General features: G+C 43.1%; 1 protein-coding gene across 1 annotated transcript; it reads right to left on the bottom strand.

Moving 5' to 3' along the window:
• Nucleotides 1-2,010: 2,010 nt before the first annotated feature.
• Nucleotides 2,011-15,821, bottom strand: lmf1 (lipase maturation factor 1). Its single transcript, XM_068754532.1, has 11 exons — nt 15,611-15,821; nt 15,131-15,440; nt 14,874-14,884; nt 13,978-14,126; nt 10,086-10,151; nt 6,551-6,718; nt 6,074-6,254; nt 4,793-4,946; nt 3,783-3,966; nt 3,499-3,611; nt 2,011-2,891 (listed from the first exon to the last, which is right to left on the bottom strand). The coding sequence occupies exons 1-11, from the start codon at nt 15,819-15,821 to the stop codon at nt 2,705-2,707; spliced, it is 1,734 nt and encodes a 577-aa protein (XP_068610633.1). The 3' UTR covers nt 2,011-2,704.
• Nucleotides 15,822-16,344: the final 523 nt, after the last annotated feature.

Genomic DNA, 16,344 nt, shown 5'->3' with positions numbered 1-16,344 from the left:
CCTGATGTTGTCCAAGGCCTTTTCAAAAATCTGTGCAGAATTAGTAAAGACATGTTTTGAATATGACAATGGAGGATATCGATTTGTCCCTGTATAAATATTTAATAAGACGAAAAACAGACGGAAATATTCTTTCCTCTGCCGAGTTTATTTGACTCCACTGTCTTCACAATCCAGTTGACAGAAGAATCAATAACTGACTCAAATCGGTCCCGCTTTTTCTACCGGAAGCTCAACTCGTGTCACCGCAATACAATATAATGGAAATAGGTCACAGTACGCATCATTCTGAGTCGAAATCAAACGTAAACAGTGAATGAAAACAGCTGAAAATGTCAAACTAATATATCAAACTTTAGCTTTATGGACACTTAAACAAAGTGACAAACGGAACATCTTACCCTGCTGCCTCTACGATTGCTCATGTTGCCTCCAAACGATGGCGATGAGATGTGTGGTTCCGATGGCTGAGGAACAAAGTTTATAAATCACCAACCTGTGGATGGATCTGAGTTGAACTGAGTACCGGTAGCACAGCCCGTCAGAACTGTTCGGTAAATAGTTCCGTATTTCTCTTCACTTCCTGTGACGGCAGGTTAGCTGCTGCTAAATGCGCAGCTCTGACAAGTCAATGACGTATAAAGACAATGTATTCATTAAACAACGCTTAACGACGACGCGCCGATGAATTCGTAAGCTGCAAATGGGAATAGTAACTGTAACGTTTGTGGGAACGTTGCGTGCAGAGTATACTGACTGTCCCTGAACGCGGCAGTGCTCGTAGCAGTGCGTGCGTGCGCGTGCAACAGAATGAACACCGCGGCTGCCTCTAACTTTTGGACAGTAAATTTGCAAAACTCCAGTCAGCCACAAACCTCACCTTTGCTATGATGGTACGTACCTTCATCAGGTGCTAATCATCATAGTAAATATTAGGCTTTACAGAAATGCACAGAACATATCAATTTGCGCAGTCTCCAGTAGATGGCAGTGTTGTCCCGTAACAAATGTCCTGCTTAGGCACAAACAGAAAGTGAGACTTTGATGCAATTACAGGCATAATTCATGCTACAACTGGGCAATGCATTTCAGTATTCAGCTATTACAGAGCAACATTTGGCGAGTTCGAGTCTGGAGTTCCCCTCAGGGGAATATCTGGCTCGGCTCAACGCTCCAACACATTTACCCTGAAGTTAGTGACCGTTTCCTGCACAGCGCTGCACAGTATCAAGTCGGTAGAGTCAAATCTGTTACACTATGAGAGCAGAGACAGAGGGAACTGTAAACTCTGCTAAAACAATGAGCTGGGACTTACTTTAAAAGGAAAAGAAAGACAAACTTCATCATTTTTATTCGTTTTTTATTGCCAAACATAAGTTAACACCTCAAACACAAATCAAAAAAGGAAGTCACACAGTGTCAGTACTCCGTAGTAATAATATTAGCACCTTACTCTACGCCGCCGGTCTTTAGTGTTGAGCTGATCACGCTGAGGGAAATTAATTTTGTTTATTCGAACTGGAGATAAATGAATCTGTTAAAGTGTTGTCTCAGGTTTTACTGTTACAATTATTACCTAATGTACGGTAGCTTCACTATGATTTATTCTATGATTTACTATTGATTTATCGTTAGTTTAATATATTTTGGGGGGGGGGGGGGGGGGTTCAGTTTCTATGAATTACATTACTGTATTTATATTTTAATTTGCACGTTTCTGTTGAAAACGTGATTCACCCCATCATGAATTAAGGGCCTGTCAACACGTACCAAAGTTTTCCCGATATGACAGCTACAAGTTGAGTGTTCTGAAAAGTGAACTGAGCCCTCCTGGCCTCATTTGTATCATCACATTTACTTTCGGCCTCCATGTTCCTGCATCAATCAAAGTCAGCGAGTAATATGATAAAATATTGACCATTTCTGAATCAACTTGAGCAATTTTCCTTCCCGAGGGCAAACGTATCCGATTATTCCCACACCAGACCAGTCCACTATGAGCGTCTTTAGTGGACCGGTCAGGGATAATGGCCAGACATTTCCATGAAAAGAAAACCGCACTGATTCAACACAGCCTGTGAAACAAACGGGATCAAAAACCATCAACGATCAGAATCCATGCAGCAGAATTAACCCCTTCTGTTTTTCAATACATGTACACAAATTCCACAGTATTTTTTGTGAGACTTGAAGTGAACAAGAGATATGTTTGCGTTTTTTCATCTTATTTTTATTGTATGATCTCCAAGGTGCATTGTGGGTCAATGTGGTCTTCCACAGGGTGTTTATAAAATAAAATTAAAAATCAACCATGCAGGAGATCTGAGCCAGAGAAGTGTACAACTTGATCACAGTTATTTCAGCTATGCTAGCAGTGGCTAATGTAGCTTAAACGACTCGCCTTAACCAATTATGTTTTCCTTTTTGCTTCAGTCAAAGCTCCAGATTTTTCAGCCTGATCTAAATATCTTGGCAATAAACAACAATCCTCTTTGGTAAAAATAAAATAAAACATATTTTAATTTGATTTTAAGTTTCATCACATTAAAATGACATTTATTATTAGGCTTTAACTGAGGATGTTAATAGTAGTTTGAAGAGAATTCTATTGACAGTGAGATAAAGTCAGGTTGCACAACTCAGCCTCATTCAGTCTCAACCCCCGAAGACTTCGGATCATTTGCTGCAGTCAGAGGTTTTGGTTTCAGGTCCTCTCTGGGGGTGTATGTGGGAGGGGCCAGTTCCGGGAACGAAAGTAGCCCCTGAGTCCCTCGAGGTCGACGGGAGGGAAGTAGGGTCCGATGCGTTTCCTCAGCCACCACTTCCCCTGGGCTGCACTGGTGCTGCCCGGCTGGCTGAACCTGTACCTGAAATGTTCACCCCGAATCCACCTGAGGAGGAAAACGGCCAAATTACTACCTAATATCATTACTCGTGTGAATTAGAGGTGCGTCCTGTTTGTGTAAATGCAATGTGAGCAAACAACAATCTGCTGAGTTGTTTCAAACACATATTATTTGCTACTTTTTTCACCAGAGGGGGCTGCAGCACAGAGAATACAGTGGAACCTCGGTTCTCCAACACAATCGGTTCTGCAATACCGTTCGAAAACCGAAACTATATTTCCCATGAGAAATAATGGAAACTAGAAACTAGATTAATCCGCCCATTTAGGACACAACCTGGTAACATTCCTGGGGAATCTTAGCCCATTCCTCAAGAACTCGAGGCCTTCTTCTTCCAGACGTGCTGCTGATCCAGACCTCACAAATTACAGTTCGATTCCACCACTCCACAGAACGGCATCTGGGACATTCCATTCCTTGTCATTATGCGAGAACAGTGTCTTAGAGCTCAGACAGGAAGCCCTGATGTAAATCTAACAGAGACCCTAACGCTAAAGTAAGTCTATGAATGTTTTCTCAGCGTTTCAAAAAGTCTGATAATCAAAGTTCAAACCGCCTTGGAGTGTCACCGCGATGCTGCGTGTGTGTTTACCTGGGAGTTTCTCTGCCTTGGAAGGGGTCAGCGTCGATCAGGGAGAGGACAGCGCTGTCATTGGACAGCAGACGTCCTGCAATGTGGATCACCCACTCGTTCTGCTCGTACGTCTGCGTGAGGTCAGGGAGACGGGATGTGAGAAGAGTGTGACGGAGAAAGGTGCCGATTTTAGCGAGGCTTGAGAAACTGAGGAGGAGGAATCAGACCGAGTGTGTGTGTGTGTGTGTGTGTGTGTGTGTGGTATGCAGGCAAAAAGGAAAGTCAAGCATCCAGCATCTCACCTGGAAGGCAGCAAACCACATGAGCCAGTCCAGCCGGTAGTGGTACGGCGATATGAGGCAGGGCCGGCGGTAAACATCTCCCGGCTTACATAGGAACTGGTACTCCTCCCAAACCGCCTCGGGGTCTTCGGGATCCCGGCTCAGGGTACCCTGGAAGATCACCTCAGTACGCTCCTTGGTGATGCTGTTGAGTTTGTAAAAAAAAAGATCTATTGCTTCAGAGGCATCAAGTGAAGCGTATGAGAGTACAGGAGAGTGCAGATTGGATGTAAAGGTTCCGTTTGCTCTTTTAGATCAGTGGTCGCCAGCGTGAGGCATTTGTTACCGGGCCGCACAGAAAGAATAACTAATCCATTCAATTTCCGTTGTATCGATAATTAAAGTGTAAAAGGTGTTTTATTTTGAAAAACGGCCGGCTTTTCTCCAATGTAACAATCTTCTTGGTCATGTGATACTTTACTCAAAAAAGTAAAATGAGTCTTTGGGGAGCTTTTTTGCAAAGGGGAAAAGACCAACTGAGGAGAAGAGGAGCCGACGACCACCAAAAACAAATTAATTTAACAGACAAACCAGGAGACAGACTTGAAGCACGGGTTTATCAACAGGTGACTCGTGCACCAAGTGAGCTGCTCTGCATAATATGTGGAGACAAGCCAGAAAATGAGGCAAAACTGCTTCAGCACATAGAACCCTGGATTGAAGGACAAAAACTTGGAATTTTATGAAAGAAAAAGTGTGAACATGATGGTGTAATATTTGTTTAATAGTTATCACAAGTAGATAATATAAAGTTTAGTGGTTAGATTATATTCCTGTTTTTTAATTTAAATAACCCCCGGTACGTGAAATAATTGCCGGTCGCCACCGAAACCACCAAGGCAATAAGACTCCCCGGGCGTCATTAAAACCTGACTAACGAATCCTCAGGAGTCATTAGCATCCACAAGGTTAGGGTCGCGTTAGGGTTTGCCCTATGTAATCTTTTGAAAAGCACCACTTCAGAATTGTACCTGCCAAAGGCCCCGTAGGTGTTGACGATGCGCAGCGGGTCAAAGGAGGTGTTCATCACCTGCCTGGAACTCAACAGGTTCATCACCACGGGAACGCTCAGGAACCCAATCAGAACGCCCAAAGAGACGTTCAGCACGCGGCGTACAAACATCCCTGTAATACAAACGGCACATAAACACAGAGGCGGGAGGGGGGGCATGACAAATAGTGCAGCCACAAACTGCCCTACGGGAACATACTTTCACTGCAGTAGATACCGGATTGAATTCCAATAAACCTGTTTGGCCTACATTTGTTGTTTGTTTAGTGACAAATAATACATCTCAATTCCAGGATGTCAAAATGAACCAGTGACAGAAGGAAAAACTAATTAAAGATGAAAACACGGAGACACTTAGGCCTGGATTGGATTCAATTCAACAATTGCAGGGATGACATGTTTCCTAATTTCTGTTTGAGCACATATGAAATGCTGTTAAACTTCTATGAGTGTGTGTGTGTGTGTGTGTCCTCAGTGGAAAAGCTCTGACCTCTGAGATCATGTGACAAGCTAGTATTGACAAATGTTGAGTCTACCTGCACCAGCCTGCTGATCCCATGCATGTTAAAGACATCAACATAATCCGAGGAGAACGTCTGAGGCTGGCTCAGACTCTCCGGGTCTGTTTGAATGATTGAAACCAGCTCAGGCTCCAGGTGGGAGACGATTTTTAAGAGCCTAATGGGTCCAGTGAGCCCAATTAGAAAGGGGCTGTTCTGCCTTTTACCACATTTTACAAGTCTATATTGTAAAAATGTGACCGGCATTATGTTGAATTCCAGTAAACCATACGTCATACTTCTCACAGCGATTCAGCAGTTCAAGTGTTAATTCCTTTTTCTTCCCATAACGCCCTCTGCAACAAGACCAGACCGTGAATTACTTCAGCCCGTTGGACCCATTAGCCTCGACTACTAGCTATACTGTTGTTTTTGGCTACAATTTACGCACACCGTGCACATATCGCATTTAATTCCAAAATAAAATACCAACTATTTTGAAGAAAAAATAATAATCGTATGATATTTTCTGTTGAATAATTCCAGATTCACGATGCATTTATTTATTTATGCATTTACTGCAGATGGAGAAAATCTATTGCGGCCTACTCTACTGCTTTTAATGACAGTCACTATAATCTCTCTCTAATCAAGCTACTTTAAATGATAAAATACTCTGAGAAAACTTGGCCATATTAAATATTTCAGTCAGATGTTTCTTGAATACAGTCCCTGTCTACCTTTGGTGGGTTTAGGACTGCGTCCCGCTGCTTCCTCATTCTGTATCTCCAGCACAGCCTTCTTGGCGGCCCCCCTAGAGCCAAACAAGAAAGCCAGTGATGCATCGTCAAAACAGGCCAAACTGGGAACAATGGTCAGCCAGTTGAGGAAACTGAGGTTCCCACTCACTATCAGAACCACCTAGATGACGAGAGACGGGACACAAACACACAGGTCATGAGGAAAAGCTGGTCAACTGATTTTCATCCACAACGACTTTGGGTGAATTTACTTTCTACTAGAAAACTACTACTGACAATGCAGCGCCCAACAGAAAAGCAACTTTGCAGTTAAGCTCTGAAATGTATTTTAAAAGATGGAAACAAAGACACAAACTATAAATGATTGGAGAATCGCAGCGGTTCGTGTATCTGAATGAAATGACCTCAACGCCACCACGGACCACAGGCCTTAGGTTAGCTAAGAGCGTTAGCTACCTGGAAGAGGATCTGGACTGCTCCATTGACCATGCACATCCGTCTGCCCAAGAAGGTGGCGAAGGGGAAGATGAGCTCGACGAGGTGGTTGGATAAAATCTCAAAGCGATGAAACCACCATGGGGCACGATGCATGTAGTAGGACATGGGGTTGGGAACCGGCTGCGTCTGGAGCAGAAAGGTGAAACTCCGATTATCTACGGTACCCAAAGGCAAAACTGGGATGTGTCATTTGTTCCAATGATCTATGCAATGATCACATAATGGAAGTTTTGTCTGCTTCATCAGCAACTAGAATCTCATTTGAGTTTGGGGTTGTGCGTACTGTGTGGGGCCACACCTTGGCGGGGACATTTCCACGTCTAAATAAAGATTAAACTTTATTTAAATGAGGGTAACCCCCACCTCGGCGTAAAAAGCCACGGGGTCCATACAGAGCAGTGTTTGTGCATGTTGGTGTGTATCAGGTACGTGTATGCACAGTGGTCGCACGCAAACCGTGTAATAGCTGCACATGTAAACAAGCATCAGGTGAGGTAGTGAAAAACAGGAAACAGACTCTGCCGCACTAGTCTGTGCTATTATTGTATTCATGGCATGGAAGAAAGAAAAAAAAAGCATTATTTAATCTGAAGCTCACCAAAACACCTCCAGCCTACAGCCGCAGACGACCAAATAACCCAACGTGGCTGGCAAAATAGCTGTGCGACAAGGAACCCACAGGGGCAAGCAGAACACCAGCTATGGTGAAGCACGGCTACAGATTTACCCCGAGGGTCGGGGAGGAGGGGATCTGCGTTTGAAAAGGAGTAGTGTGCTACAGGGGGTTAATAAGGCTTGAGTGGTGTGTGTGTGTGTGTGTGTGTGTGTGTGTGTGTGCACGTGTGTGAATCTGCGTCTAAAGCTGCTAACGTTTGAGGTTAAAGCAGGTCAGGCAAACGGACCCAACGTGAAAGAAGGCCAGTGCTGTAATTTTTCAGGTGACACCATATTTTGTAAAGTTAACAAGCTCAGTCAAGGTGAGCTTGGAAAAGCATCCATGATAAGATAAGACAACTAAGGATGCAATGCTATGCTTCTTCTCATGGCTATTACTGATGAGGTCATTTATAACACTTACCTGGAATTTAAGCTTTTAACCCCAGCTTGGATTCATATTGGATTTATTCATTATCATCTACAATTTCAGATTCCGCAAGTTTATCAAAATATAAATTAGCCTGTATTGTGCTGATAACTTACCGTCTATCCCTAAAGTTAACATTAATTTTATTTACATCTGCTCAAAAGAATACGTTTGTAGCAACAATGATTTTAATGCGGCGGCAGTGGCTCAGTGGGCTGCGAAGCAGAGAACTCCATCGGTTCAAGTCCCAGCCCGGACAAAATGAGGAATATGAGCTGGTGACTAAAGAGGGGCCAGTTTTAAAGTCAGACCGCTGCCGAGGCGCCCTTGAGCAAGGCACCCCCACACACACACAATTGCTCCAGGTTGCGCCGATCATGGCAGCGCCTTCACCCTATACCCTCTCCTCATGCTCTGGGGCCCCTATGCATGATGTGTGTCCCTGTCTCTCCTCTGGACATGTCCAAACCATTAAAGTCTGGTCTCTCTGACCTTGTCTCCAAAACATCTAACCTTCACTGTCCCCCTTATTGTCTCATTTCTAATCCTGTCCAACCTGGTCACTCCCAAGGAGAACCTCAGCATCTTCATCTCCACCACTTCTAGCTCCGCCTCCTGTCTTTTCCTCAGAGCCACTGTCTCTAAGCCGTCCATCATGGCTGTCCTCACCAGTGTCTTGTAGACCTTTCCCTTCATCCTCGCTGACACTCTCCTATCACAGAGCACACCTGATACTTTCCTCCACCCGTTCCAGCCTGCCTGCACACGATTCTTCACTTCCTTTCCACATTCTCTCCATCACTCTGCTCTGTTGACCCGAGGTACCTGAAGTCCTCGGCCTTCTTTGTGTCTATTCCTTGTAACTTCACTGTCCCCCCTGGGACCTTCTTTATTATTTATTACAACACATGCACTCTGTTTTACTCCTGCTCACCTTCATTCCTCTCTTTTCTAGCGCAGACCTCCACTTCTCTCAATTCTCCTCTACCGTCTTCCTGCTCTCCCTGCATATCACAATGTCATCTGAAAACATTACATTCCAATTGGATTCCCGTCTCACCTCATCTGTTCGTCTATCCATCACCATGGAAAACAAAAAGGGGCTCAGTGATAATCCCTGGTGCATCTCACCTCTAACCCAAACTCACCTGTTATTCCTACTGCATATTTACCTAAAATAAAGACAGGAAGGACAAAACAATAAAGACTTTGGTTCATTTTCACCAGTAGAGTTTTGGGCCAATACATCAGGGAGTTGCTCAATGTGTGTGTGTGTGTGTATTTTCATTTTAAGACTAGATTTTGCTAAGCTTCTTTTTGGTATTTTTCCACCTTCAGTAGAAAAAGCGGTCAATACCACAGTAGATATTTTATAAACGTGTCAACCACTGGTTTTGTATCGACTTGGATCAGAATGCTAAACCTCATATAACATGGGGAACTAAAGATCCAGGGATGAATGGAACAGTTCACCAGCAAATCAGGTTTCCCCCCCCAAAATTACATGAAAAGGCAGAAAATGTATCTCCTAGACTAGAGTTTAAAACGGATATGATTCTTTATTCATGTCCATTAGTCACTCATAAGTACAAACTCTCCAACTGCAACACTTGTCCAGACCAATGGGAGCCAGTGTATTACAGTCCACACTCCATTCCCATTGCATTGAAGTCTGCAAGAGTATCAATGGTGTATTATTAAAATGTCCATGAGTGTGATGTCCAGTCAGTGAGTTTCAAAGGAGCCAGTGTATTCCAGTCTATGCTAATTACAGGAGACAGCCCTCCTCCCTCTGCGGGCTGGTGACAGAGCAGTGTGGGTCAGAAGCGGTTCACCAGGGGAAAGCAAACAACCTTCATGTCTGGGCGAGAGGCCGGTGTACGGAATCCCATGACAGGAGTTACTGTATTGCGTTTGTCTGGTGTGGTTAGTCTGATGTGTTGTCATCATTTGAATATCGACGAAAACAGGCCTTCAGAACATTTAGAAAGTCTTCTCTTGGGTTGTACCGGCTATCTTCTCGCAATAATAACTAAAACAAATCACGGTGGAAGCTTGTCCTGAACTGATAATTGGTTGTTGTTGTTTTCTTATTTTCAGTGCACATGGCTTTATTATTGCTGTGGTTGTTTTGTGCAATGTGCTTCTGAGAAGTCAGCATACAGGCTTTGGAAATATTATCGCCAAGCAGTTTATATAGAGTTGGTTTATCAGTTCATCGGTTTATGAAAAAAATATATAAGGTTAAATTTTTCCTTTCGTCAGGATGGAAATAATGAATTAAGAAGATGTTAGCAGGAAAGTAGCATGTGAAGGATGGAATGGAAAACATAACTTTTTGTCTGTGCAGACTCCGGTTGGACCAGTTAGGAATACACACAGTATACCGAGCGCAATCTGTGGACACACCTCGTAGTGGTAGTCCATGCAGGTGAGGTCTCTCCAGCATTTGTCGCCTCTGATTTTAATGAGACCCTGAAAAAGACAGAAAATATACAAACATGTGTTCCAGTCTATGTTGCATTAAATTCTAGTGGCATGTATATATATATATATATAAAATTAAATCACACACTTTTAAGTAGCACGCCACATTCATCTGATTATGTACAACAAAAATCTGTATTTAGCCAGGCAGGCAGGCAGATTGATTAGTGAAAGGTTGTCTTCCAATCAGCTTTTTTGGGCTGTTTGAGCTCTGAGATTTTGGCTGAAAGGCTGGACTGTATTGTGTGTCAGTCGAGAAACATCTTCTTTTGTGTTGCGCTCTATTGTTTATTTGTCTTTATGGCAATAGTTTTCATCATTTGGAGCAACACAACACAGAATGTAGTCATTTCAAGGAAAGAACTGTGACCAGCCAAGACACAAGGCGCATGTAAGAATTATGTGGTGACCCTTGACCTGAGACTGCTATTGTGTTCTGACAGCATCCGGTTCTGTTGTTCCCAATGAGAGGAGCAACCTAGAGAAAAGCCTTGCTTTTGCACAGCTGCTCCAAATCCTCGTTTTAAAAAGTTTAAAGGATTTACCGGTAGATCATTTCTGTCACTGTTTTTCAAGTAGCCAATCATGCATCAGGTGAAGTGACTCTGGAATCACCCTGGAAACCCAGAAAGCGGTGGTAAGTCGCATACGTCATAAGTCGACGACCACCTGTACTGCAATTAGCTAAGGTAGTGTTTTTTTATATATATAGCACTTGCAAGTTTTGAATATACCACAGCTGTACATGGTTTAGTGCTCATGATCAATATCAGCAATATGAATACAACCTCAAAAACTAGTAGATCATTTGTTAACTTATACCTGAAAAAAAGATCAAATGTGCTTCTATTTTTTCATTTATCAGGAACCACAGATTAAATATATCGCTTTTAAAAAGACTAAAATGATCTGAGAGTCTTGTACTCAGAGCCGGGTTCTTCTACCAAATGAAGCCAGCAAACACAGCACTATCCAGGACACGAGTCAATATTGACTCGTCACCACGCCACGTGATTGAAATGGAATGTGGAATGAATCCTCTCTAAACAGGTTTGGATAAAATGGGACGTGTCATTCTGATTACGATCGCGAGTGTCCAGAACACAGCAGGAGACTGATGTGCATTCAACACATATCCAAGGAAGACCGCTCAGGCTTATTCTAAGTCATTTAAAAGTGTAAGACGTCTTTTTACAAACATATAATAATGGACAATATCAACGGGGGTGGATCTAGGATTTCAAGCATTAATTGTATTTATTTGCTGATGGTTGTGGCGACTAAAACATTAGTTCAGAATTGGTTCAGAGCTAGTTTGTGAAGGCCCCGCCCCTGGATCTGACTATGCAGGGTCCTATTCTTTCAAAAGAACCCTTGTGCATCAATTTCATCATTAAATAAGACCATGAAACAATCTGTCAACAGGACATGCCACTAAATGACATGAGAAGCGACCCGTGAACCAAAAAGGAGCTTTTCTCCTTCAAAATATTTGTTTTAAAGTTCACAATTGACAAAAATGAGGTAAACCACAGAATTTCTGAAGAGACTGGACATCCAGTAGTGATGTTCCAGATTACAATCTCGTCTAATGTTTCCCTATAAAGGTTTGATTTAGAGCCGAGTATGTCGATTTATTTCATTTTGTATTTTGTTCGACTCCTGAATGTTTGCAATGGTGCCTCATTGTCCCCTCTTCCCCGTCTGTATGATCAATCCCGTTTTAGTGCCCATAAATGAAGCCAAATCACCTCAGAGACGAATCTTAATCTTTAGAAATCTGAACTATTAAGACGAGGAGCGTTCAGAGCCAGCTGTGCAGCGGTGCTAAAGAAAGCTCAGCGCACCTCCATCAACTAGAAGTGAACCCCTTAAAATCACTTCTGACCTTTATCATAACAGCCAACCCTCCCCGTTCTAGCCGGTCAGGTCCAGACCAACACCCTGGATGATCCAGTGTGCCAAGAACATTTTATCCCCAGCAACAAGAAAACCAATCTGATCGGCACTCACAAAAGACTTTCTCACAGAAACGCTCTAAGCCCAGTTAACGCCCAAAACTCCACACCTTCCATAATGTTTCCAGCCGTCGGGGTGTTCAACAGAGATGTTCCTGCCAGCAGAGCAATGTGTAATCCCATTCACAGCAGCTGTGCCAGCACTTTAAACAGGAGCAGGAACACATTAGCAGCAAACTGGAGACATTTGAAAGGTCGAATCAGAGGCAGCTCCTTTATTCTTCGTGATTCATTCTGTGACCCCCCCAAAAAAAATCCTTCTACCGATATAATCCCTGTCTCTCCTCTGGACATGTCCAAACCATCCAAGTCTAACCTTCACTGTCTCTCTTATTGTCTAATTTCTAATCCTATATCATTCCTTCTATAATATTCTATTGATTGATTGATATTCTATTCTTTTCATTTTCACGCACCATCTTAATTAATTTTTTTTACAGAATGTTCCCCTCCTTCCTTGTTGCTGTGACATATGGCATCATGACGCGTAAGCAGTGCAGGGACAATCTGTCCTGCATGCTGTGAACACACACTCGAGATACAAGCTGGGTGGGCTCTCACGCCTGCTCTCACACTCATTTCCTTTGAAGAGTGTGTGAAGCCGTGTCGTCCTCACAAGCAGAAACCCTGAGCAGCCGCAGAGCAGCGGTGAACCGCGGCCTGTCAGACAGATAAATGAGCGGAGTGGCTCAAACACTGAGGAACTGAGGCCGCGCTGCACACAAACTAAAGCGCTGGGGTGGAATCCTTGCTTCAAGGAATCAAGCTCCAGCTCAGTAGGGTCAAGTTGAGCTGTGAGGTCATGATATGCCTCTCTGACATTTGTCTAAATGTCCGATTTCTTCTTTTATTGTTTGACATCTTCTGGATTTCATTACTTGACACTGCAGCACATGAATGCTGAGTATTGGATATTCAACTTCTTCTCAGCATACAATTGCACTATTGTTTTAAATTACAAAAGAACGGCAAAGAAATTCCCAAGTCTGGAATATCACCAAAATCGAATCTGATGACCCAAATTGCCGTTCAACAGATTTTTGTTTCTGTATTTTGTTAATTTCTGGAAATGCTTTGGAAGGAAGACGACAGCAGAAACTTTAGCTAATGCTGCTGGTGGAGTTTTAACCTGCACAAATAAACATTAAGCAAAGACAGAACTTAGACAAAATGCAACTGCTGACTCATTAAGTAGTATGATGATGATTGGCAAACAGATAACTGAATATTAGCCTTAAATAACAACCAGATTCACAATTATTACTCAGTCATGACCTTTTCTAATCGTTAATGTCAAACTGAAAATAGGGACATGCATAAAGAGCTCCGTTCTTAGAAATCATTCAATCCCTGGAACAGAAATATGTCATGAGCCAAAAATCAATCAAACGCATGAAAAAAACAAAACATGAAAATCCATCATTTTGTAAATCAATATTTTACATTTCCGTCTTGCGTTCCTGCTCTTTTTACAGTCCTAACACTGAAAGCCCTGCTGGATTTGTGCTAACTGTAGCGATTGGCAAATGAAATGAGCTGGTGGTCGAACACTCACCGTGGAAACAGTCAAACAAGCACAAATATTGTTTAACTGAATGTATATTTAGGTTACATTTCCAAATACTGGCGGCTTTTTATAGTAAAGACGCTGCTCCAAAAAACACAAGGACAAACATTGGACTAGCCCAGGGAGTTATGATGCCGCTAAATATTTTTATTTATCCACGGCAGCTTTATCCATCCATGCCAGTAAATAAACCCAGTCCTTGTATACATTTTAAAATTGTTTTACTCACAGCTCCCAGCATGATGCGAACAATCAGCCATCTGAAGGTCCAGATGCAGATGAGGGACGGGGGACAGCGGACGGGGACCTGAGACAGATTCCACACAGGACACAGGAAAATAGCCAGAAAGCCGGTCTCCAGCAGCTGACTCTCCCACCCTGGACAAATCAACAGAACATCTGTCAGGTGTGTTTCTCTGCAGATGTCTTCAATGAGATGAGCTGCACACATCAATCACATACTGAGAGTCTGTGACGCCTCAGAGGACACCAAACAGATACACATTTCCACCCGAGAAGTTTGCTTCTCAATTTTAAAACACCCTGCAGACTTAAACTAACCCATAATTAGCACCTAAAAAACATAATATGCCATTAAACTGCACAAGATATGTGTGGACTTAAGGTCCAGGGGGAAAGTGAAGTTACAAGGAATAAACAGGATTGGATTAATAACTGTTTATATATGTAACCGGTTCATTAGTGTTAATATAATTACACAAGATTGTCCGTGTGTCATGATTCTGTTATACCTGGTGTGTCATACACTGTGCAGACTTCAGGTCCTCCAGCTGCTTCTTCTATGGTTTTGTTTTTCCTTCGTGTGTCCATGCATCTACTATGAATACTGAGTTTTCCCGCTGCCTCTTCCCTTTTCATAGCTGATGTCAGAAGAGGTCAGTCATCCATTGTACCCCAATGATTTGTGTGTCCTTCTGTCCTCACGTTGCCCTTGTCTCCATCTACGAATGTATTTTACTTTAATTTGCGTTGATGATGCACTGAAACCATGCGGATGCTTAGATTTATATGTGTGAAGTAAGTGTGGGGAGATGCCAACTGTCGCATGTCTTTTCCCCCTTTAAAACTAAGTGGCCCTTAGTGGAGGCTGTGAGGTTCACTTACCAAAGGAATACCTGAAAGCAGACAAAAAGAAAAGACAATAGAAGTATTAAAACGTACTGTAGACAGTCGGTCACATTTAAAGAAACAACAAGCAATACATTTCAGACTAAAATATTTCAACTGATACTTCCATGTGAGGCTGGACGTTCCAAAAACTAACCTCAATCATTTTATTTTGGAAACCTTCACAATGCCGTACGCAATTTACATATAAATCCAAAGACTCTGTGTCGTGTGCGGGACATCCCGAGACTCACCACAGCTGTCCCACGCTGACGAGGGAGTGGTACAGCGCCCACAGGGCAGCCATCAGCACCATATTCGCCATCCCCATCACCAGGACAAATGCAGACAGAAGCATGCCCAGCAGCGCAATGCCATCCAGGTTGGCATCCACGTCGCTCCAGTCCAACAGCCAGAGGATGGATGGCGTGTACGTGAAAGCGGCCACGCCTATTTTGCCCCCCACGTAGCGCTTAACGCTGTTGAGATAGTTCTTGCAGGGCATGAGGCCGTTCTCCCCGATCAGCTGCTTGTTCTGTTTGTAGGCAACAGTGAACGCCACAACTTCAGGAAAGGAGAGGAGACATAAGAGGATAAAAGGCACACACGTGATTCAATTGTACATTTAATGTTTTAAAATGTGGCTTTTATATCATTTTCCATGAAGTCAGCTTCCAAATTATTTTTGGTTTCACCGGACTTTGACCTTGACCCGTGAACGCAACTTTGCTTACAGTAAATAAAGGCGACGGCGCGCAGCAGCACGACGCGGGTGAGCCAGTAGGTCCCGGTCCGAAGCGCCCGGACGCGCCTTCCTTTCCCCGCTTCTCTGCCGGACGCCGTTTCATGTTCGTCTCTGCTGTCGGCAGCGTTCGTGTCTGTCTCGCTGTCGGCGACACGTCTTTTCCTCACGGAGCTGCCAGAAGGGTTGCCTGTGGCCGCCATGTTCCCGGAAACCGGAACACAAGGGGCACGTGACTGAACAACAACGGAAGTGAATGTATTTATTATTATTATCAATTATTATTATTTTTCTTATTATTCTAATTTTTATTGCTTCTGCTGTATACAAATAAGCAGCGATATTATTAGAACGTTTTTAAATAAAAAAAAGACAAGTATTTCTATAACTTCACGTTAGATACTACCACTAGTACAGTAGTGGTCGTAGTGATAGTAGTGGGAGTTGGTTGTAGTAGTTGTGGTAGAAGTAGCAGAGTAATGTGATAGATTTCCCCGCTGTGCTCCGGTTCTTTCATCTCGATTGATTTGAGAGGTGTAAAGTCAATAATGATTCAGGATTATAGCAAATGTTTACAGCAAATACAAACTTGGTAAGGAAATACAGCGCTGGACTCTTCAACAAACGATGAAGCGGAACTCTGAAGAAGAGTCCCGGATGTTCTACAGCGGTGATCTATAAAGTGGGTGCTGAGTCGTGATAAACAAGGACAGATGTCCCAATAAA

Source organism: Brachionichthys hirsutus, chromosome 21 (genome assembly GCF_040956055.1).
Source record: "Brachionichthys hirsutus isolate HB-005 chromosome 21, CSIRO-AGI_Bhir_v1, whole genome shotgun sequence".
In the NCBI taxonomy this organism is placed as follows: Eukaryota; Metazoa; Chordata; class Actinopteri; order Lophiiformes; family Brachionichthyidae; genus Brachionichthys; species Brachionichthys hirsutus.
Note: the sequence above shows the minus strand (reverse complement) of the source record. Positions and strands in the feature narration are given on the sequence as shown.

Coding starts and splice junctions, on each gene's coding strand:
- lmf1 (XM_068754532.1), bottom strand. CDS start 15,821: ATGGCGGCCACAGGCAACCCTTCTGGCAGCTCCGTGAGGAAAAGACGT. Junction 10,152..13,977: donor TTCGCATCATGCTGGGAGCT/GTGAGTAAAACA, acceptor TGTCTTTTTCAG/GGTCTCATTAAAATCAGAGG. Junction 4,947..6,073: donor CAGTCCTAAACCCACCAAAG/GTAGACAGGGAC, acceptor TTTGTATTACAG/GGATGTTTGTACGCCGCGTG.